This window comes from Scomber japonicus, chromosome 13 (assembly GCF_027409825.1).
Source record: "Scomber japonicus isolate fScoJap1 chromosome 13, fScoJap1.pri, whole genome shotgun sequence".
Lineage (NCBI taxonomy): Eukaryota > Metazoa > Chordata > Actinopteri > Scombriformes > Scombridae > Scomber > Scomber japonicus.
This window is the reverse complement of record NC_070590.1, coordinates 13,331,698-13,346,941: the sequence shown is the minus strand read 5'-3', so window position 1 is coordinate 13,346,941 and position 15,244 is coordinate 13,331,698. Positions and strand designations below refer to the sequence as shown.

At 39.0% G+C, this 15,244-nt stretch overlaps 2 protein-coding genes across 3 annotated transcripts in view; one reads left to right on the top strand and one right to left on the bottom strand.

Annotated features, from left to right (window-relative positions):
* Positions 1-11,223, top strand: part of stk10 (serine/threonine kinase 10) — a 37,461-nt gene extending 26,238 nt beyond the window's left edge. The window contains exons 8-20 of the mRNA XM_053331630.1: positions 77-211; positions 2,358-2,696; positions 2,913-3,329; positions 5,788-5,912; positions 7,012-7,135; positions 7,409-7,588; positions 7,744-7,836; positions 8,033-8,162; positions 8,314-8,438; positions 8,536-8,724; positions 8,804-8,929; positions 9,062-9,175; positions 9,406-11,223. Of these exons, the coding sequence (XP_053187605.1) occupies positions 77-211; positions 2,358-2,696; positions 2,913-3,329; positions 5,788-5,912; positions 7,012-7,135; positions 7,409-7,588; positions 7,744-7,836; positions 8,033-8,162; positions 8,314-8,438; positions 8,536-8,724; positions 8,804-8,929; positions 9,062-9,175; positions 9,406-9,546 (2,238 nt within the window). The 3' untranslated portion in view covers positions 9,547-11,223. The remainder of the gene's footprint in view (positions 1-76; positions 212-2,357; positions 2,697-2,912; positions 3,330-5,787; positions 5,913-7,011; positions 7,136-7,408; positions 7,589-7,743; positions 7,837-8,032; positions 8,163-8,313; positions 8,439-8,535; positions 8,725-8,803; positions 8,930-9,061; positions 9,176-9,405) is intronic.
* A 557-nt stretch (positions 11,224-11,780) lies between these two features.
* The window catches only part of sh3pxd2b (SH3 and PX domains 2B), a 37,816-nt gene continuing 34,352 nt past the window's right edge, over positions 11,781-15,244 (bottom strand). For both annotated transcript variants that reach the window (XM_053331788.1, XM_053331789.1), the window contains one exon: positions 11,781-15,118. In XM_053331788.1, the coding sequence (XP_053187763.1) occupies positions 13,616-15,118 (1,503 nt within the window). In that variant the 3' untranslated portion in view covers positions 11,781-13,615. The remainder of the gene's footprint in view (positions 15,119-15,244) is intronic.

The following is a 15,244-nucleotide window of genomic DNA, read 5'->3' as shown; positions in this document are numbered from 1 at the left end:
TGATCACTCTGCACAATATGTTTGACTGATGGTTAGCCTTAACATCCATCTCTCCTCTTGTTTCTTGTGTCCACAGCACCCTTTTGTGAAATCACTGACGACTAACCGTCCACTGCGGGAGCTGGTGGCCGAGGCCAAAGCTGAGGTCATGGAGGAAATAGAGGACAATAGAGAGGAAGGAGAGGAAGACGACGCCATCGAGCTCACTGTGGTACCAAACCTGGATCTTCTCTATTTTCCATCCTTTCATTTTCTTCGCTCTCTGAGTGGGCAATCTATGTTCTTCCAGTAGCTTTTTCTGAAATCTCCTCTTGCTGTTTGGCGATGGGTTGTAAGAGCACACATAACTAGCATTCAGAAGGTTTAGGACCGTAACAGTACAGTGATCATAATCTGCTTTGAACCTTGTATGTCATTTTAGGAACTTTTTCAGTCACAGTCTAGAGCTGGAAGTTGGAAAAGAGGTTTAATAATTAAGTTGAAAAATAAGCAAGCATCCACTTACCTGTGCATGCACCTATGCCCCCAAAAGCACACACCTTCTGACATAACTTTCCACTTATGAAGCCCACACTTGTTGACCCTTTTTTAACAGCATTTTTCGGTAAACACAGCCTTTCTGCTAAAGGATTGAAGTTCAATACTGCAGAAGCCATTCATAAATCCATAGAGGGCTATGAAATCAGAAAGTGACATAGCATAAAAGTGCAGTTTACTGCCCTCAGAACAAACAAAGGAACAGAAACCGGAATACTGGCATTCACCCACACCCACACACATGGTTAAATTTAGGTGCTGCCTTTGGCCTCGCTCCTGTATTGAAAAGCTGTCGTCTCACAACCCCTGAAGGAGTAAATAATTTAAGGTTGTACATTGTTCTGCTGCTATACTCTGACCCTTAAATAAACAAAGACAGTTTACTGTACGCCAGTGGCCCACAACTACAGAGGATCCTTGAAATACTAACAGGAAACTATGACGAGACAGTTGTGTTGAGCCTGTGTGGATGTTTTTCTCTCCATGAAGATGGATGCTTGCCCACTTATGTCTTCCTCCTCTTCCTCCACAAGTTAGTGTGATTACTTTCCAGTTTATTGAGGTGAATAACTCGGCCCCAGTGTAGTGACAGTGTAGTTTCAGGGTAACTTTATACATCCTGGATTTTTTATTTTATTTATTGTCAGTTTTTAAAATCCACAGCAGTCATTGCTGTGGTGTTTTGCACTGTCATTTCCAGTCATCTTATTGATCAAACATTGTAGGACTTTGGATTCAGTGTCTAGTTTGTCCAGGAAATGCTATCAGACAATGAGATTTTTAAACAGTAAATGCTGAATTTATCATGAAATTAGTTTAATTGCTACAGTACTTTGTAAATGGCTGACTTAGTCAAAGCATCATACTTTTCTCCTTAGTCCTTGGCTAACTATAACTCATTGCAGTTGTTTCCTTGTCTCTTCCAACAAGGATGCAGAGCAACATTTTGACACCTGCAGTACAGCTATAAGACCCTGGAGACCAGCCAAGCAGTTACCCAACTGTTTATCTCTTCCTATATATCGTACACAGCGAGATAGAGATGTTTGCTGAAACGATAGAAAAGCTTGAAGCTGCACCTGATCATAAAGATATTTGATGGCTCTGTTTACCCCTGCTGGGAGACAGAGCAGAAGTATTTCAAGAAGCAGAATTGGTCAGTCTGACAGATAGCTGTGCTCAATAAGATTGCAAATTGAGAAAATTGTCTTTTTCTGTGACATTATATAATTGCTGCAGAGATTATTCCTACTCTGGCTTCTGATGTTTTATATTATTAAAATTATAAGAAATTTTGATCCAGGGTTTTCAAAAATGCATTTTTAATTCTATTTTGTCTCATCTGTTTTATGTTTATATTCTCTCGCCTGGACAAATTCCTTTTTTTCCTTTTGGTTAAATCAAGGTTATTGAAGTAAATAAATTGCACATGCTTTATTTTGCTGAACGATGAACAAAAATCACACAAGATTATTGGTTGTGATGCCAGAAATAACTCTCTGTCCTTAGTTGTCAGCCATGATTTACACAGACCTTACACCTCTGTCATTATTAGTGCACTTATTACTGATTAGCATCTTGGCCAGGATTATGCTTGTAGTGCAAGGGATGACTGCATTCTTGCTAAACTAAAGGTTAATGTTACTTCCTTGAAGATGTGAAGCCTGATGTACTTTGTCCATTAGCATTTGGGATAAAACCAACTTGCAGGAAGGTTGAAAACATTAACATTTGGGAGACCACCAGTAACGTAAAACCTGAAAACAGCAATTGTTATCAGTACATAACAATACTCTTCTCTCTCCTCCTCATTTTTTTAGTCTCCCAGTAAGGAGCCATGCCAGACCAGTCAGACCAGTTTGGAAGGAGACCAATCTCTGGACACCCCAAGCCCCACAACACCCTCCCCAACCACACCAATACCTTTACCCAGGAAGGGAGCCGAGCCAGAGGGGGAGCCAGGACCCGACATGGTGGTCCCTGTTCCCCTACCACGGCAGAATCCTCCTCCAAAAGACCAGATGGAGCTGGGAGACAAGCTACCCAATGAAGACATTCTTGAGTCAGAGAAATCTGAGAGTGACGCCTTAACCAAGACTTCCAGCTCAGACTCGGGCATTGAGGATGGGAAAAGTACCCCCACATCGGAGGAGGAAAAGGTAATCTTAAAAATGTTTAATTATTTTTCTGTTGCATAATAAACCTTTCTTTAGTATTTGTATAAAAGGACCAGTTTGTGTTTTCATTTATTAGACCAATCAGGTTCACTTTAGTTGAGGTGAAACAGAGTTATGTAAGCTTTGAGAATATTCCTAAAGTTTGATTGTAGTGTATACAAAGATTTTATGATACTAATTCTAAAATTAATTTTCCAGGTTTCTGTGGAGACCCCAGAGACAGAACAGCCACCATCTCTCCCCAAACCTGAGACATCTGAGGAAAGTATAGACATCATCATTGTAGACGTGCCCAAGATCCAGATAACCGAGGAGAAAAGCAGCGTTATGACTAACATAGACGTACCGAATCCAGACGAGAGTTCTACTGACCCTTCAACACCCACCCCTGAGCCATCTTCTGCTCCAACCCCAGTACCCACACCACGTTCTGGGCTGAATGATAGCCAAACCATGGGCACCCCAGAGCAGGCATCGACGGGAGGAAATGCTGAGACTGTCTCGCCTTATATCAATGGAGGGATAATCAACAAACGGTACTCTTATTCAGGCAGCATGGCATCAGAGAGCATGGACATGTCAAACAACAGGGAAAACATCTCGATGTCTGCAAGGGTGAGCAAAACTTTCTGTACCTAGTAAAGCACCCTGACCTGTCCCTTATCTTATCACTTAAATGCCAAGTAGATGATGGCTTTGCATAATGTTATACTAATACAGGTAAGATGAATGAGCTATTATACTATATCGACATATTCCTCTGCCACTGTGTTTCAGCAACAAGTGTTTGAGCAGAACACAACTATAATGTTAAATAGAGCAGCATTGAGGTGTAAAAAAGGTGCAGAGGCAGCTCTCTGCTCTGTAGGAAAACACCGCCTTAGGAAAACTATTTCTCAACACCCACAGTGGAACTGAAACTGCATTGTGTTGTGTTTTGGGGTGTGGGTGTTCACCATCTCAGACAGAAGATTGTGCTTTCCCCACACATTACACTGATTGTACTGTAACTTTTTATTGCTGTTTATTCTTTTAAGCAATATGAACACATTTTATTTCCTTTTTAACTGGTTAGAATTAATGCAGACACTCACTCAGCACTGAAGGCATTAATCAGTAAAAGATTACCATTATTTATATCCAAATTGTCTCATTTTGGGAGAAAGGTTTGTGGCAATGCAGTTTTCAGATAATTTAGTTGGTTTGAAAAGAAGTATTTAGCCCTCAAAAATCACCAGATTTGTAGTTTTTGTGTGACAATCCCAGTGAGGAAGAGAACACACAAACCACTTTATCATTAGACACCAAGCCTTTCTGAAGCAAAATATGTGACATTTTCCATTCATTGGAACCAATGTGGCCTTTGTGTGGGCACAGTTTAGTATTCACTACTGTGAATGGAAGTTTCTGTGCAGCTCATTGTCACTCAGTTGCTTCTGGAGGCTCATCGGCTGACCATGATTGAAATCCTATTGACTGTGCGATGAGTTTTTGTGGTATGTTAAGTTTTTCCAGAACAGATTATTCAGCAAGCGACTCTGAGAGTGAATGGGAGATCTTTGTTGGGCAAGAGGACATGCAGGCGTATTAACAGTCTTTCACTCTTTCTGTTTTTGTATGTTGCATTTGTGAGTGTGTTTCTGCATAAGTGTACCGTTTATGATTAAGAGCATCCAGCGTGCACAAGCAGATGTGCTTGAGTTAATTTTTGTTTGTGTGTGTGTGTGTGTGTGTGTGTACCAGAGAGCTGTGTACATGTGTGATTTTGTGAATGACACATGGTGAACTATAGAATGACCCGAATGCCCTTTGAACACAGCATACTCAACACACTCAAACACACAACTACATTGATTTATTGCTATTGTAAATGTGTGGATTGAGCACAAAGGGAATCAACAGGGCAAAACAGCACAAAAGTAGCATCAAGCAGCTGTCATCCCTGACGGTAGCCTCACATAGACCTACATGGGATCTGTTTGCTCAGCTGTATTGGGTTCATGAGGAAGCTTTGTCGAAGTTGACAGCAGTTTTCACAAATTAAATTCCGCCCTGCCTTGAGAGGACCTTCCCTTTAGTCCATACTAGTGTCTCTCCTCTCCTCTACACTCCACTCCACTGCTCCGCTCTGCTCTGCTCTGTTCTCCTCTGCCCTGCTCTCCTCTCCTTTATAAATAATCTATTTATAAACCAGGAAATGACGACATCCAAGGTTTGAGCCACCCACTGTTTACCAAGTAAACCCTACCCTATCAGTTTTGTAAATATTGTCACTGAAGCTGATTTAGATAGGAGACATTGGACATGTAACCATTCAGCAACACGCGCTTAGTTAGTCATTACAATAATTGTGCCTGTTCAACAATAAGGAGGGGTCACCCACTGACTCATTTTGAATATTTGATGTAAAACATATGTTATGATGTCTTTTGGCATGGTTTAACTAGTCCATGCTGTCTTCCTCCATAACTCAAAAATTAAATTCAAGAGTTTGCCAAAAAAGAAAAGAAAGAAAAAAGGTCACAGATCTGCCATGGTCAGAAATAGACTTCTCTCATTGTGACTGATTCAGGAACTGGCAACATTTTTAACTGGTTGTAGTAGTTTCACAATCAACTAAATTTAGATAAAGTATGTTTTTGTCCAACCTTTTTGTCAGGGGTTAAGTAAGTTTGAGGAGCCAAGTCACATTGTGCAGTGTTTAGTGATGATGTTGTTTTGTTGTTCAACAGGGTTACTTCCTGCATGGAAAATGCAAAACCAGATTGACAGGAATATTAATGCCCTTTTCACACATAGCTACCTCTCCTTCCTCCTTAATTATACAAAATACGTATTACCTTTGTGACACAGTGAGCTCTCATGATTAATTTCCTAGCTCCACTTTGATACTCATAAAGTCCCAACATGTCTCACTGACTACTTGAACAACTTCATGGCAGAGTTTCAATGTTTACTCTCAAACACAGACAATATTGTGATGCATGTATAAAAGTGCAATCTAAAATTTGACATCTGAGGTCAGAATTAATCTAATATCCTCCTTTTTTGCCCCTCTTTGTCCTCCCGTCAGGGCTTTTCAAGTAAGACTCTGAAGCGAACTAGGAAGTTTGTTGTTGACGGTGTGCAGGTGAGCGTGACTACCTCCAAGATCATCAGGGATGATGAGAAGAAGGATGAGGAAATGAGATTCTTGAGGTATGTCTCTACAGAACACACATTGAGTACACAAACACATATGTTTGTTGTCTGTTTAGTGAGAAGTGGATTTTGGGCTTAAACCACTTGAGATTAAAGTCAAATTTCCAAACTGTTAAGTAAAAAGATACATTTGGTTTATAGTTAGAAAGAAAATAAAACATTTTGCATCATGGTGAAAAATAGATTAGTTGTTTTTTTTGGTGTAGGAAAACCCAAAGTTATGGATCAGTACAGTATTGTTGTCCTGTTGCCCGCTGACAGGAATAACTTGATATGCATATTTTTTTAAAAATTGATTTGAATAGGTATTGCTGTCTTAAATAGATACCCCAGGGAATTCCTGGTGCATTACTCATGCCATCTAGTGGTAGAAATAAGACATTGCATCTATGACCACCATTTTTTTTGTTTTGTTTTGTTTTGTTTACAAAGAAATAGTTTTTCCATTTGAGTCCGATTGAATTGCATGTTTTTGTTTCTGCTATAGCTTACATATCCGTTATATCTATTTGTTTCATTGTTGGATGTATGGGTGAAGAATTTTTCCTATATAGCCGATTGTTTAATTGCATTTGCATGAAGCAATGATGTCACACTGACAGCAAGACAGCAGCCTGCTACACATCTCAAAAACCACAAACTTCAAATAACAACGCACATTAGTTTTCAGCTTACCTAACATTCAAATAAGGTTATATACCTTTTCTTGCACCTTTGCTCACTGAATGACCAAACAAGCCAACCACCAAGGAATATTGCACTGCTAATGTCTGTTTACTGCCTAAATATATGTGTAAATGTCATTTTGGTCAGTTTACATGCTGTCGCTGTAATTCTTCAACAGCATTGCTAACAAAACTGTTTGCCCAGAGCTTGTTTCTCTGTACTCCTGCTGACTGAAAAATCAAATCTAGAAAATGAAATGATGAATTTCCCCTTTTTCTTCTAAAATTGGGATTTCAGTTGAGACTTGATGATTGAGTTTATACATAATAACAGTATTACATATTAGTACAAAGTATATACATTTAAGAAGTTGTTAAGCTATATTTTAATTTGTAAATACTAATAACTTGCGTATTTTTTGTATGTTAAGACGTCAGGAGCTGCGTGAGCTCCGTTTACTGCAGAAAGAAGAGCATCGTGCTCAGGCTGTTCTAAACACCAAACTCGAGTCCCAGAGAGAACAAATGCAGAGGCGTTTTGACCAGGAGATGCACGTAAGTCACAGCCATACACACATACTTGCAATTTAATTACAATAACTTCTACAGTTATGAAGATATTATCTTACTTAAAGTTATTTCTTCCACTCTATGATCATTTTGAAAACTGTGGTATGTGATGCTGTTTTTTTGTTTCTTTTAGTAGTTTATTTTGTTGTATATCATTTTTAGGACACAGGAACAGGACTCACATTAAGTTTTTTTAACAAGAAAATAGTTATTTTTATCTTATCTCAAAAGCCCACATTGTGTATTATTTTGTCCCAGGCCAAGAAGAAGCACTACGATGTAGAGCTAGAGAACCTTGAGAAGCACCAGAAGCAGACTATTGAGAAGATGGAGGCAGACCACAATGTTAAACTCAGAGATGAGACTAAACGCATCAAAGCACAGCAGGAACGCGACCACCACAAGTTCCAGGATCAGTTAAAACACAAGAAAAAGGAGGTGAGATAACGTGTGCATGAAATTACTCACCTTTCCAATTGCCTTGGAACACAGGATGTGGACAAATAAATGATAATTGGTCAATGACTTTGCTCACTTACCCGTCTATTTTTAAGTTGTGTACCACTAACATGTGCCTTCCTATCTTTGTTTAGGTGAAACAATCTGTTGATAAGCTGCCCAGAAGTCAGCGGAAAGAATCCTTGAAGCAGGGGATGAATAATTTCCAAGACATGAAGATTAGAGAGGTAAGTCGTTTGGGCAACAGTCAGTTGGACTCATGGTATTTTAGTGCATTCTTATGTTGAGCCAGGTAGAAAAACAACATATTTTATTCTGCTTTTTGTTAAAGCCCATTAACCATTATTGTAAAAAAAGAGCTTGTTATCCTTCAGCGGGGTAATGACAGTTTCCATCCATGTTTTTCTCTTCTCTGTGTTTTAGGAAGAGAAATTCTTGGCAGCTCAGAGGAACCACCTTGACACCACGCTGAAGAGAATCACCTCCAACAACAAGAGAGAGATTGCAGAGACGGAGAGGAATTGTCTTGACAAGAAGCACCACCTAATACGAGGTACGTAATTCAAACCAGACACAGCACCTGATAAAATAACCTCCAAGCCCTGTTGTTTTGAGCCCACCCCTGGATATTGAAGTTGTGCAATTTTGGCATTGAGTTTCAGACAAATCTTTTAATAATCTTTTAATAACTTTTCTTTGATCAGAGCGTGAAGCTACAGTTTGGGACATGGAGGAGAAGAACCTTTATGAGAGACACCAGTTATTGAAGCAGCAGCTGAAAGACCAGTACTTTCTCCAGAGGCATCAGCTTCTCAAGAAACATGAGAAGGTAAATAAATCAATAGATCCCACTGTAACTTTTATTCTTATTACTTGACCAAATATGACACAGGTGTGACATTTTGTCTTTTTTCTCTGCTCTACAGGAGCAAGAACAGATGCAGTGTTACAACCAACGGATGATTGAGATTCTGAAAGCCCGGCAGCAGCAGGAGAAGAACCGGCTACCCAAGATTCAGCGTGGTGAGGCCAAAACCCGCATGGCCATGTTTAAGAAAAGCCTTCGCATCAACTCGACAGGCAGTGCTTCAGAGGACAGAGAGAAGATAAAACAGGTGGGGGGAGGAGTTTTCTTACAGCATATTTAAGCATTCAGTTAATTATTTAGTCATTCATTGCCTTTGTGTCTCCCAGTTTTCTCAGCAGGAGGATAAGAGGCAGAAGGCAGAGAGGCTGCATCAGCAGCAGAAACACGAGAACCAGATGAGGGAGATGATTGGTCAGTGTGAAAGCAATATCAGAGATCTGCAGCAGCTACAGGTGAATATCCTAAATGTCATTGTATGTTTGTCATTCCACTGGGGTGTTAACACAAGTCTACAAGTCTGCAGCTAATATGACTAAAATGAATAAGCCTATATTTGTTAAAAATGGCTGAATGTTGTGCTTCAGAATGAAAAATGCCACCTGTTAGTTGAGAATGAGACCCAGAGGCTCAAGCAGTTGGATGAACAACACAACCAGCTGATGAAGGACTGGAGGGATCAGTTGAAACCCAGAAAGAAGGTACTTGTTTACATTTTCTCTGTCTGCTTACAAATTTCCCCCCTTATTGTCTACTTCAAATGCTGGTGACAGACTCTAAGTAACGCAAACGGTTTGAGTTACTTTCCATGAGTTACTGTTGAAGCTTTTATGTGAATGTCCATAAAAAAGATTTCAGTTTTCATACCTCTGTGTGAGCTTGTAATCTTATACATATTTTGCCCCCTCTCCTTCTCCTTTAACCCTCCTAGGCCCTTGAAGAGGAGCTAAACATGAAGAAAAAGGAGCAGGAGGCTTTCTTCAAGATGAGTGAGATTTCTGATTGCCCTAACCCCAGTTCTCCCACCAAACTCTCCAAGTTCGTGCCTTACCCAGAGTCCTCCACCACATAATACAACTACCACTGTGATGCTGTACAATTTCTCCAGGCTACTGTTAGCACCCGACTCATAACCATACACACACTCACACACACATAGGCATTGCAATTGCCTGCTGCCTCTGTTTTTAGTTGCTTTGCCAGTAATGGCAGCATGATTTCCCTTCCATTAGATTCATTTAATGTTTTAGTGAATATTTATGTTTTAACTTCTAAGGTTTTTTCTTTGAAAAAAAAAATGTTTTAGTATTTGACACATCATGTGCTTTACATTACTCTAGTGCATAGTATCTGCTATTTTTTAGTTTCCCTTTTCTGTTCAAGTCTGCATCATATTGCTCATACACCAAACTAATTTGTTGTCCAAAGCACCCAGCGAGGGAATTTCCCTCTGAATGAGGAGGAAGAACGATCGTTTCTATGAACGCTGTTGAGCCAGTGACCAAGCACTTTTTGTTTACCCTCAAATTTTCAGTGCTGTCTTACAAATATGACCAAAAATACACCCAAAATGTTATTTTTTCCCATTTTTGTATGTCTTAGCTCATTTTTTTGTTCATGAGTCAATATATGTCACAGTGTCACAGAGTTGCCAAAGTCAGCCATTATTTATTTCTGCTGGGTAAGAATAACCTAAAGTGAAAATCCAGATTCATCACTGTAAATGTTAACTTTTTATTTTTATTTTAATCAAAATCAATGGCATGAAGGATGTGTCTATTGTTTTGTGTATTTGATATGATGGGGGATGGCTAAATCCAAAGTTACTAGAATTTAATAATTTCTTTTAAATGATTACTTAGAAATTGGATTTTAACAGACAAGGGAAGAGAGTAATTGTTATTCACATATTATTTTTTTTATGTTGTATTTTTACTGTAAAATCAGTCACACTGGATGGGAACTGACAAAGCCAAAGCAAAATACTGTTGTGTTCTTTTGAAGGATGTTAGACAGGGGATTTAAATCTGAATTCAAAAAATGTATTAAGTGTATAATTGTTCTAATATGTGCAGTGAATGAGCTGCCTGCTAACCAAAGTGCAATATTACATGTATGTCTTTGCAAAGCTTAAAGAGGTTAAATTTTCTTTTCTCTAACTTTGCCTTCTTTTGCACTGAGAGGGAGAATAATATGAAGAGTTTATTTCCAGAGTGCCTGAAAGTTAGTTTCATACTTTGGCTAAGCAAAGAACTTATAAGGACTATATGTTTGTCAGTAATAATTTAGGCGTTTCATTAAGAATTGATTTATAATTATATGATTTTGGATTATCATAATGATAACTCATTTTTGTGCAACAATTCAGTCTGCTGTAGGATGCTTAATGATGTTTAATCTTCCTCTGAAACCTAAAGTTTGCAGCTGTGGAACTTATTGCCTTGTTGAGAGAAAGTATTTTGTTTTTGTTTGTTTTTTCTTTATTATTTTAAACAAGTTTGGCCTGCTAATGTATATTGAATCAGGTCAGCAATCAGGTACAGCTTAATGCCTCTCTCTCCTTCTCACATTCTATCTCAGAAGTATTTAAATTTATTGTAAAAACTATTTACTGTCACGTTTAATGGCTTCCTCTACGTCTTCCTCTCTGCCTCAGTTTACATGACAATATTTGTATGGAGGGCTTGTGAGTGTGAATGAAACTATCAGAAGGAACCACTGTTGTACATAACTAATAAAAGCAGATTTCTAATTACTGGATTGTTGCAGAGCCTTTATAATAATGGTATCTAATGATATGATCAAAGCACAAATCATACTATGAAGAATAAAGTCATTCAGATTCTGATGGCACAAGATTTGGATTAGAGGCAAGGGCAAAGTCATCCATTATACAGAGAAGAGCAGGACCTTGAAGGAAAGGCAAAAGGACAATGACCTGTATGTCACAGTTAAGTTTCATCAAGTAAGCAAGTACTTGCAACAACCATCTGTCATTACCCAACTAAATCTTGCCAGAAAAAACACTAACTTTGCAGCCCCCCAACAAACATAAATAAATAATGGTTATGTCACACATTCCATTGTTAAATTAGCTATTAAAAGCTTGATTAATGCAGGTTTAAATAAATAAAATAACAAGTAAGGCTTTACTAGTTGATAAAATTTGATTTGGGAGTACTGATAATGATTTCAATTCTCCAAAAGCCAGGAAGAGATGATATCCATAAACCATTACGGCAGGAAATATTTTTTCAATAGATTTTTGAAACATCATTTCAGACACAAGGACAGCTGAACTGAAAAATCAGAAACTTTTATTGATTTACGTAAAAGGAGACACGATGTAATGAAAAACACATAGCAAATAAGTAAATAGATTACAATACTGAAATGATGACACCATCAACCCATACAATTTTCCTTGTACTGTACTGTACCTTACTGTCTTTTAGCCACATATTATTTCTGAATACCATTTCCGGTGTATTTAATCTTTAATTTACTGTCACTTCTGTATAAAACGGGGTAAACGGAGGTATAACATTATAGCAACTAGAAGCAGAACAGAATCATTGTTACAGCTTGTAGCTTTGTCTGATTGTCTCCAGAATCATTAACATACATTTTTCTTTTCAAATTTTGCTTATTTACTTTAACCTAAGAATTTAAAGATGCATATTAAACCATTTCTGGACAAGCTGTTTAATATACTTTTTCAGAACTTACTTATTTTAATTCATCTCTTGACAGAAAAAGCCCTCTTTATTTGCTTTTATTAGCAAATCACAGGAATCAACCAACCAAATTCTTTCTCAGTCTTTCTATTCTCTTCATCAGTACAGCATTAAAATACCTAACAGGTGGACCATCAAAGAAAAGTGACAACAGTTAAGATATGCCTCTCATTACTGTACAATAAAAAATACTTTGACATACTGACCATGCTTGAGACCAGTCAAGCATTAATGTAAAACATTTTTTATACATACTTTGTTGTTATTTGAGCACCAAACTTCGGTTATGAACAGACTGTACACTTACAATACTGTAAATCATTGCACAAATCACTGTAGATCTCCAATTTCTTATGCTTGGTCAGACGTCTGGTACAGATATGCAGATGTGCTTGACAAGTCACATTTCACAATTCTCTCTTTTGGGTATGATATGATAAGATACTTTTACACAGAATTCTTAAGGCTTGCTGTAGCCTCATCTTTACACTTGTTGATATTTTGTTACAGTGAGTATAAAAAAAAGAGCATTGCCAATACAATGACCAGTAAAACTAAGAAATTAAATGCACTGTGGCATTCTTCCCAATCCTTCAGCATGTGCAAACCTTAACCTTACCTCATCTGAAATGGCTGTAAAAGTGCACATCTGTCACAGGTCACTGCAACATTAATTATGTAGTAAAAAGAAGAAAAGCATTACAATAACACAAAAACTAATTAGGCATGTTTATAGTATAACAAACAGCACTTCTACTTGGCAAAGACATCTCTTGTAGTAATTGCTACTAGCACTTGAAGCCCATATGTAGTCATTGAACTCCCCCAGTGAGTTCATGTGCAGTCTCTCTGTCTATGGGATTTTAGCTTTTCTTTTTTTTTCTTTTCCTTCACTACTGTGAAAAGACTGTCAGGGTTTGAACATCTGGTGTCTCCCTTGACAGAGATTTTTGATTTCTACTTTTTTAAGATTCCAACAGGGACGACATCTACAGTTGCATATGGTATATTAAGCACTTTGCATATAATATTTAGGCACCGTATCATAGAAGGCATGGGTGGAGATGCATCTACTGCTGTTCTACCATCTAGCCTATCTGATGGCAAGACTAACACAGGCTGCGACTAGCATGTGGCAATGAATCCACCTAACATTTCATGTAATATTTAGATAAAAACAAAAACAAAGTAAACATCACAAGACCCAACAAGGTCATGTGTTATTGCTGGTTCAGTTTCGGTAGAATATCCTCATCAAAATGATACATAACAAAACGTGTCAATAAAAAAAAAGGTACCTATAAATAAAAAATGGTAATTAGCTACAAAGTAGTGATATTTTGTTCATTTAAATCCCTAGTTTATTTGTTCATATGGCGATGACTTTAACAGCACATTCACTGCCTAAGGTTTTTTGCTCAAGTAATTCGAGGGGATCCAGCCCTCGACTTCTTGTCCTACATTTTTACAGAACCACCAGCCACTGCTGTTTTTTTCCAGCACCTCAAACACTGTACCCACCTTGAAGCTGGATGTTGGATCATCCCCTTCAAAGTCCGCCACAGCCAAATACAGATCGTCCTTACTGGACTCCTTGAGTAAAGGTGGAAGCTTGTCCTTTGGTGGGCCGGGCTTCTCACTCTTCAACTGGGGTTTGGAAGGAATCGGGATTCTATTAACCTTGGACTCTTCTTTCTCTTTGTTTGGAGGTGGTGCCACAAGCCCTTTAGGTTTAGGGGGAGGGGGTCTGCTTAGTGCGGGTGGTCCAGATTTGGGAATGTCCAGGGCTTCTTTTAGGGCAGGTGGAGCTTTGAGCTCAGTTGGGCTGGATGGGTCTGTCTTCTTTGGAGGAGGAGGTCTCTTTGGAACCATGCTGGGGGGTCTCTGAGGAGGTTCCTTGTGGGGAGGCACTGCTGGTTTCCCAGGGGGTGATGAGCTGTCCTGGCTATGACCATTCATATGTTTTGGGGGGAATTTTGGTTCGTCACAGTATTTGCCATTATTGAGAGAAGGGATGTGGATGGGGGGAGAGTTAGAGGGTGAACTCGGATGGGAACTATTTACTGCTGCTGAGCTGTCGTTCACCTCTGCTGATGCAGAACCAAGATCAGCAGGTTTTGACGGCCTCAGCTTGCTTCTCAGGTTGGTGATGTCAAGTTTGTTCTCTGCTGGGGAATCTGGCTTGGCAGCTGGAACAGGCTTAGGTCGAATCACTGGCTTGGGCTTTATAAACGCAGCTGGGCCAGCTGCTTCTGGTTTCTCCTCTGATTTGTCTTCTGATTTCGGTTTTGGTGGCTGTTTAGGTACAGGTTTCAGATTAAACTTCTTCACCTCTTTAGCAGAGACCTTGTGACCACATTCAAGACCCATCTCATTCCGAAGGTGAAGAGCTTTGCTTTTGTCTTCTTTTTTGGTCTCTTGTGGTTTGTCTGATTTTAAGGGAGGTGCTGCCTTAGGCGGAACCAGTGGCATGATGACCCCAGGAGCTGGGGGCTTTGGGGGTAAAGGCTTGGAATGATCTGATCTTGGTTTCTCTGCTACCTCCAATTCAAAGCTCTTATTTATGGACTCCCTTCGAGGTGGCAGAGCTGGTTTCTCCTCGACTGGAGGGGCAGCTGGGGCTGGAGGTAATGGCCCAGGGAAGGACCCTTTGGCACTGGACTTCCAATCTCTCAGTTTAGGCCTTGCACAGGACTCAGAGGCTGTAGTTGGCTCATCTGGTAAAGGCTTGGACCAGTTGTCATTTGAAGAACCACCATCTTCCATCTCATTGGGCAAAGGGGCAAGGAAATTTGGTCGTGGGACAGTACTAGTCTTCTTGTACTTGTCAATAAATGTGGCAGGGGCCCAGCCTTCTTTTTCATCTATCTGGATGTACCACCAACCACTTCCATTCTTCTCAATCACCTGGTAGGTTTAAAAAAAAAAAAAAAAAAAAAAAGTCACTTAATTTTACTATATCACTCTATGACCATCAAAATAATTAAATGTATTCAAGCCATATGTTGCACTAAAATGTTTTTTCATACTTTT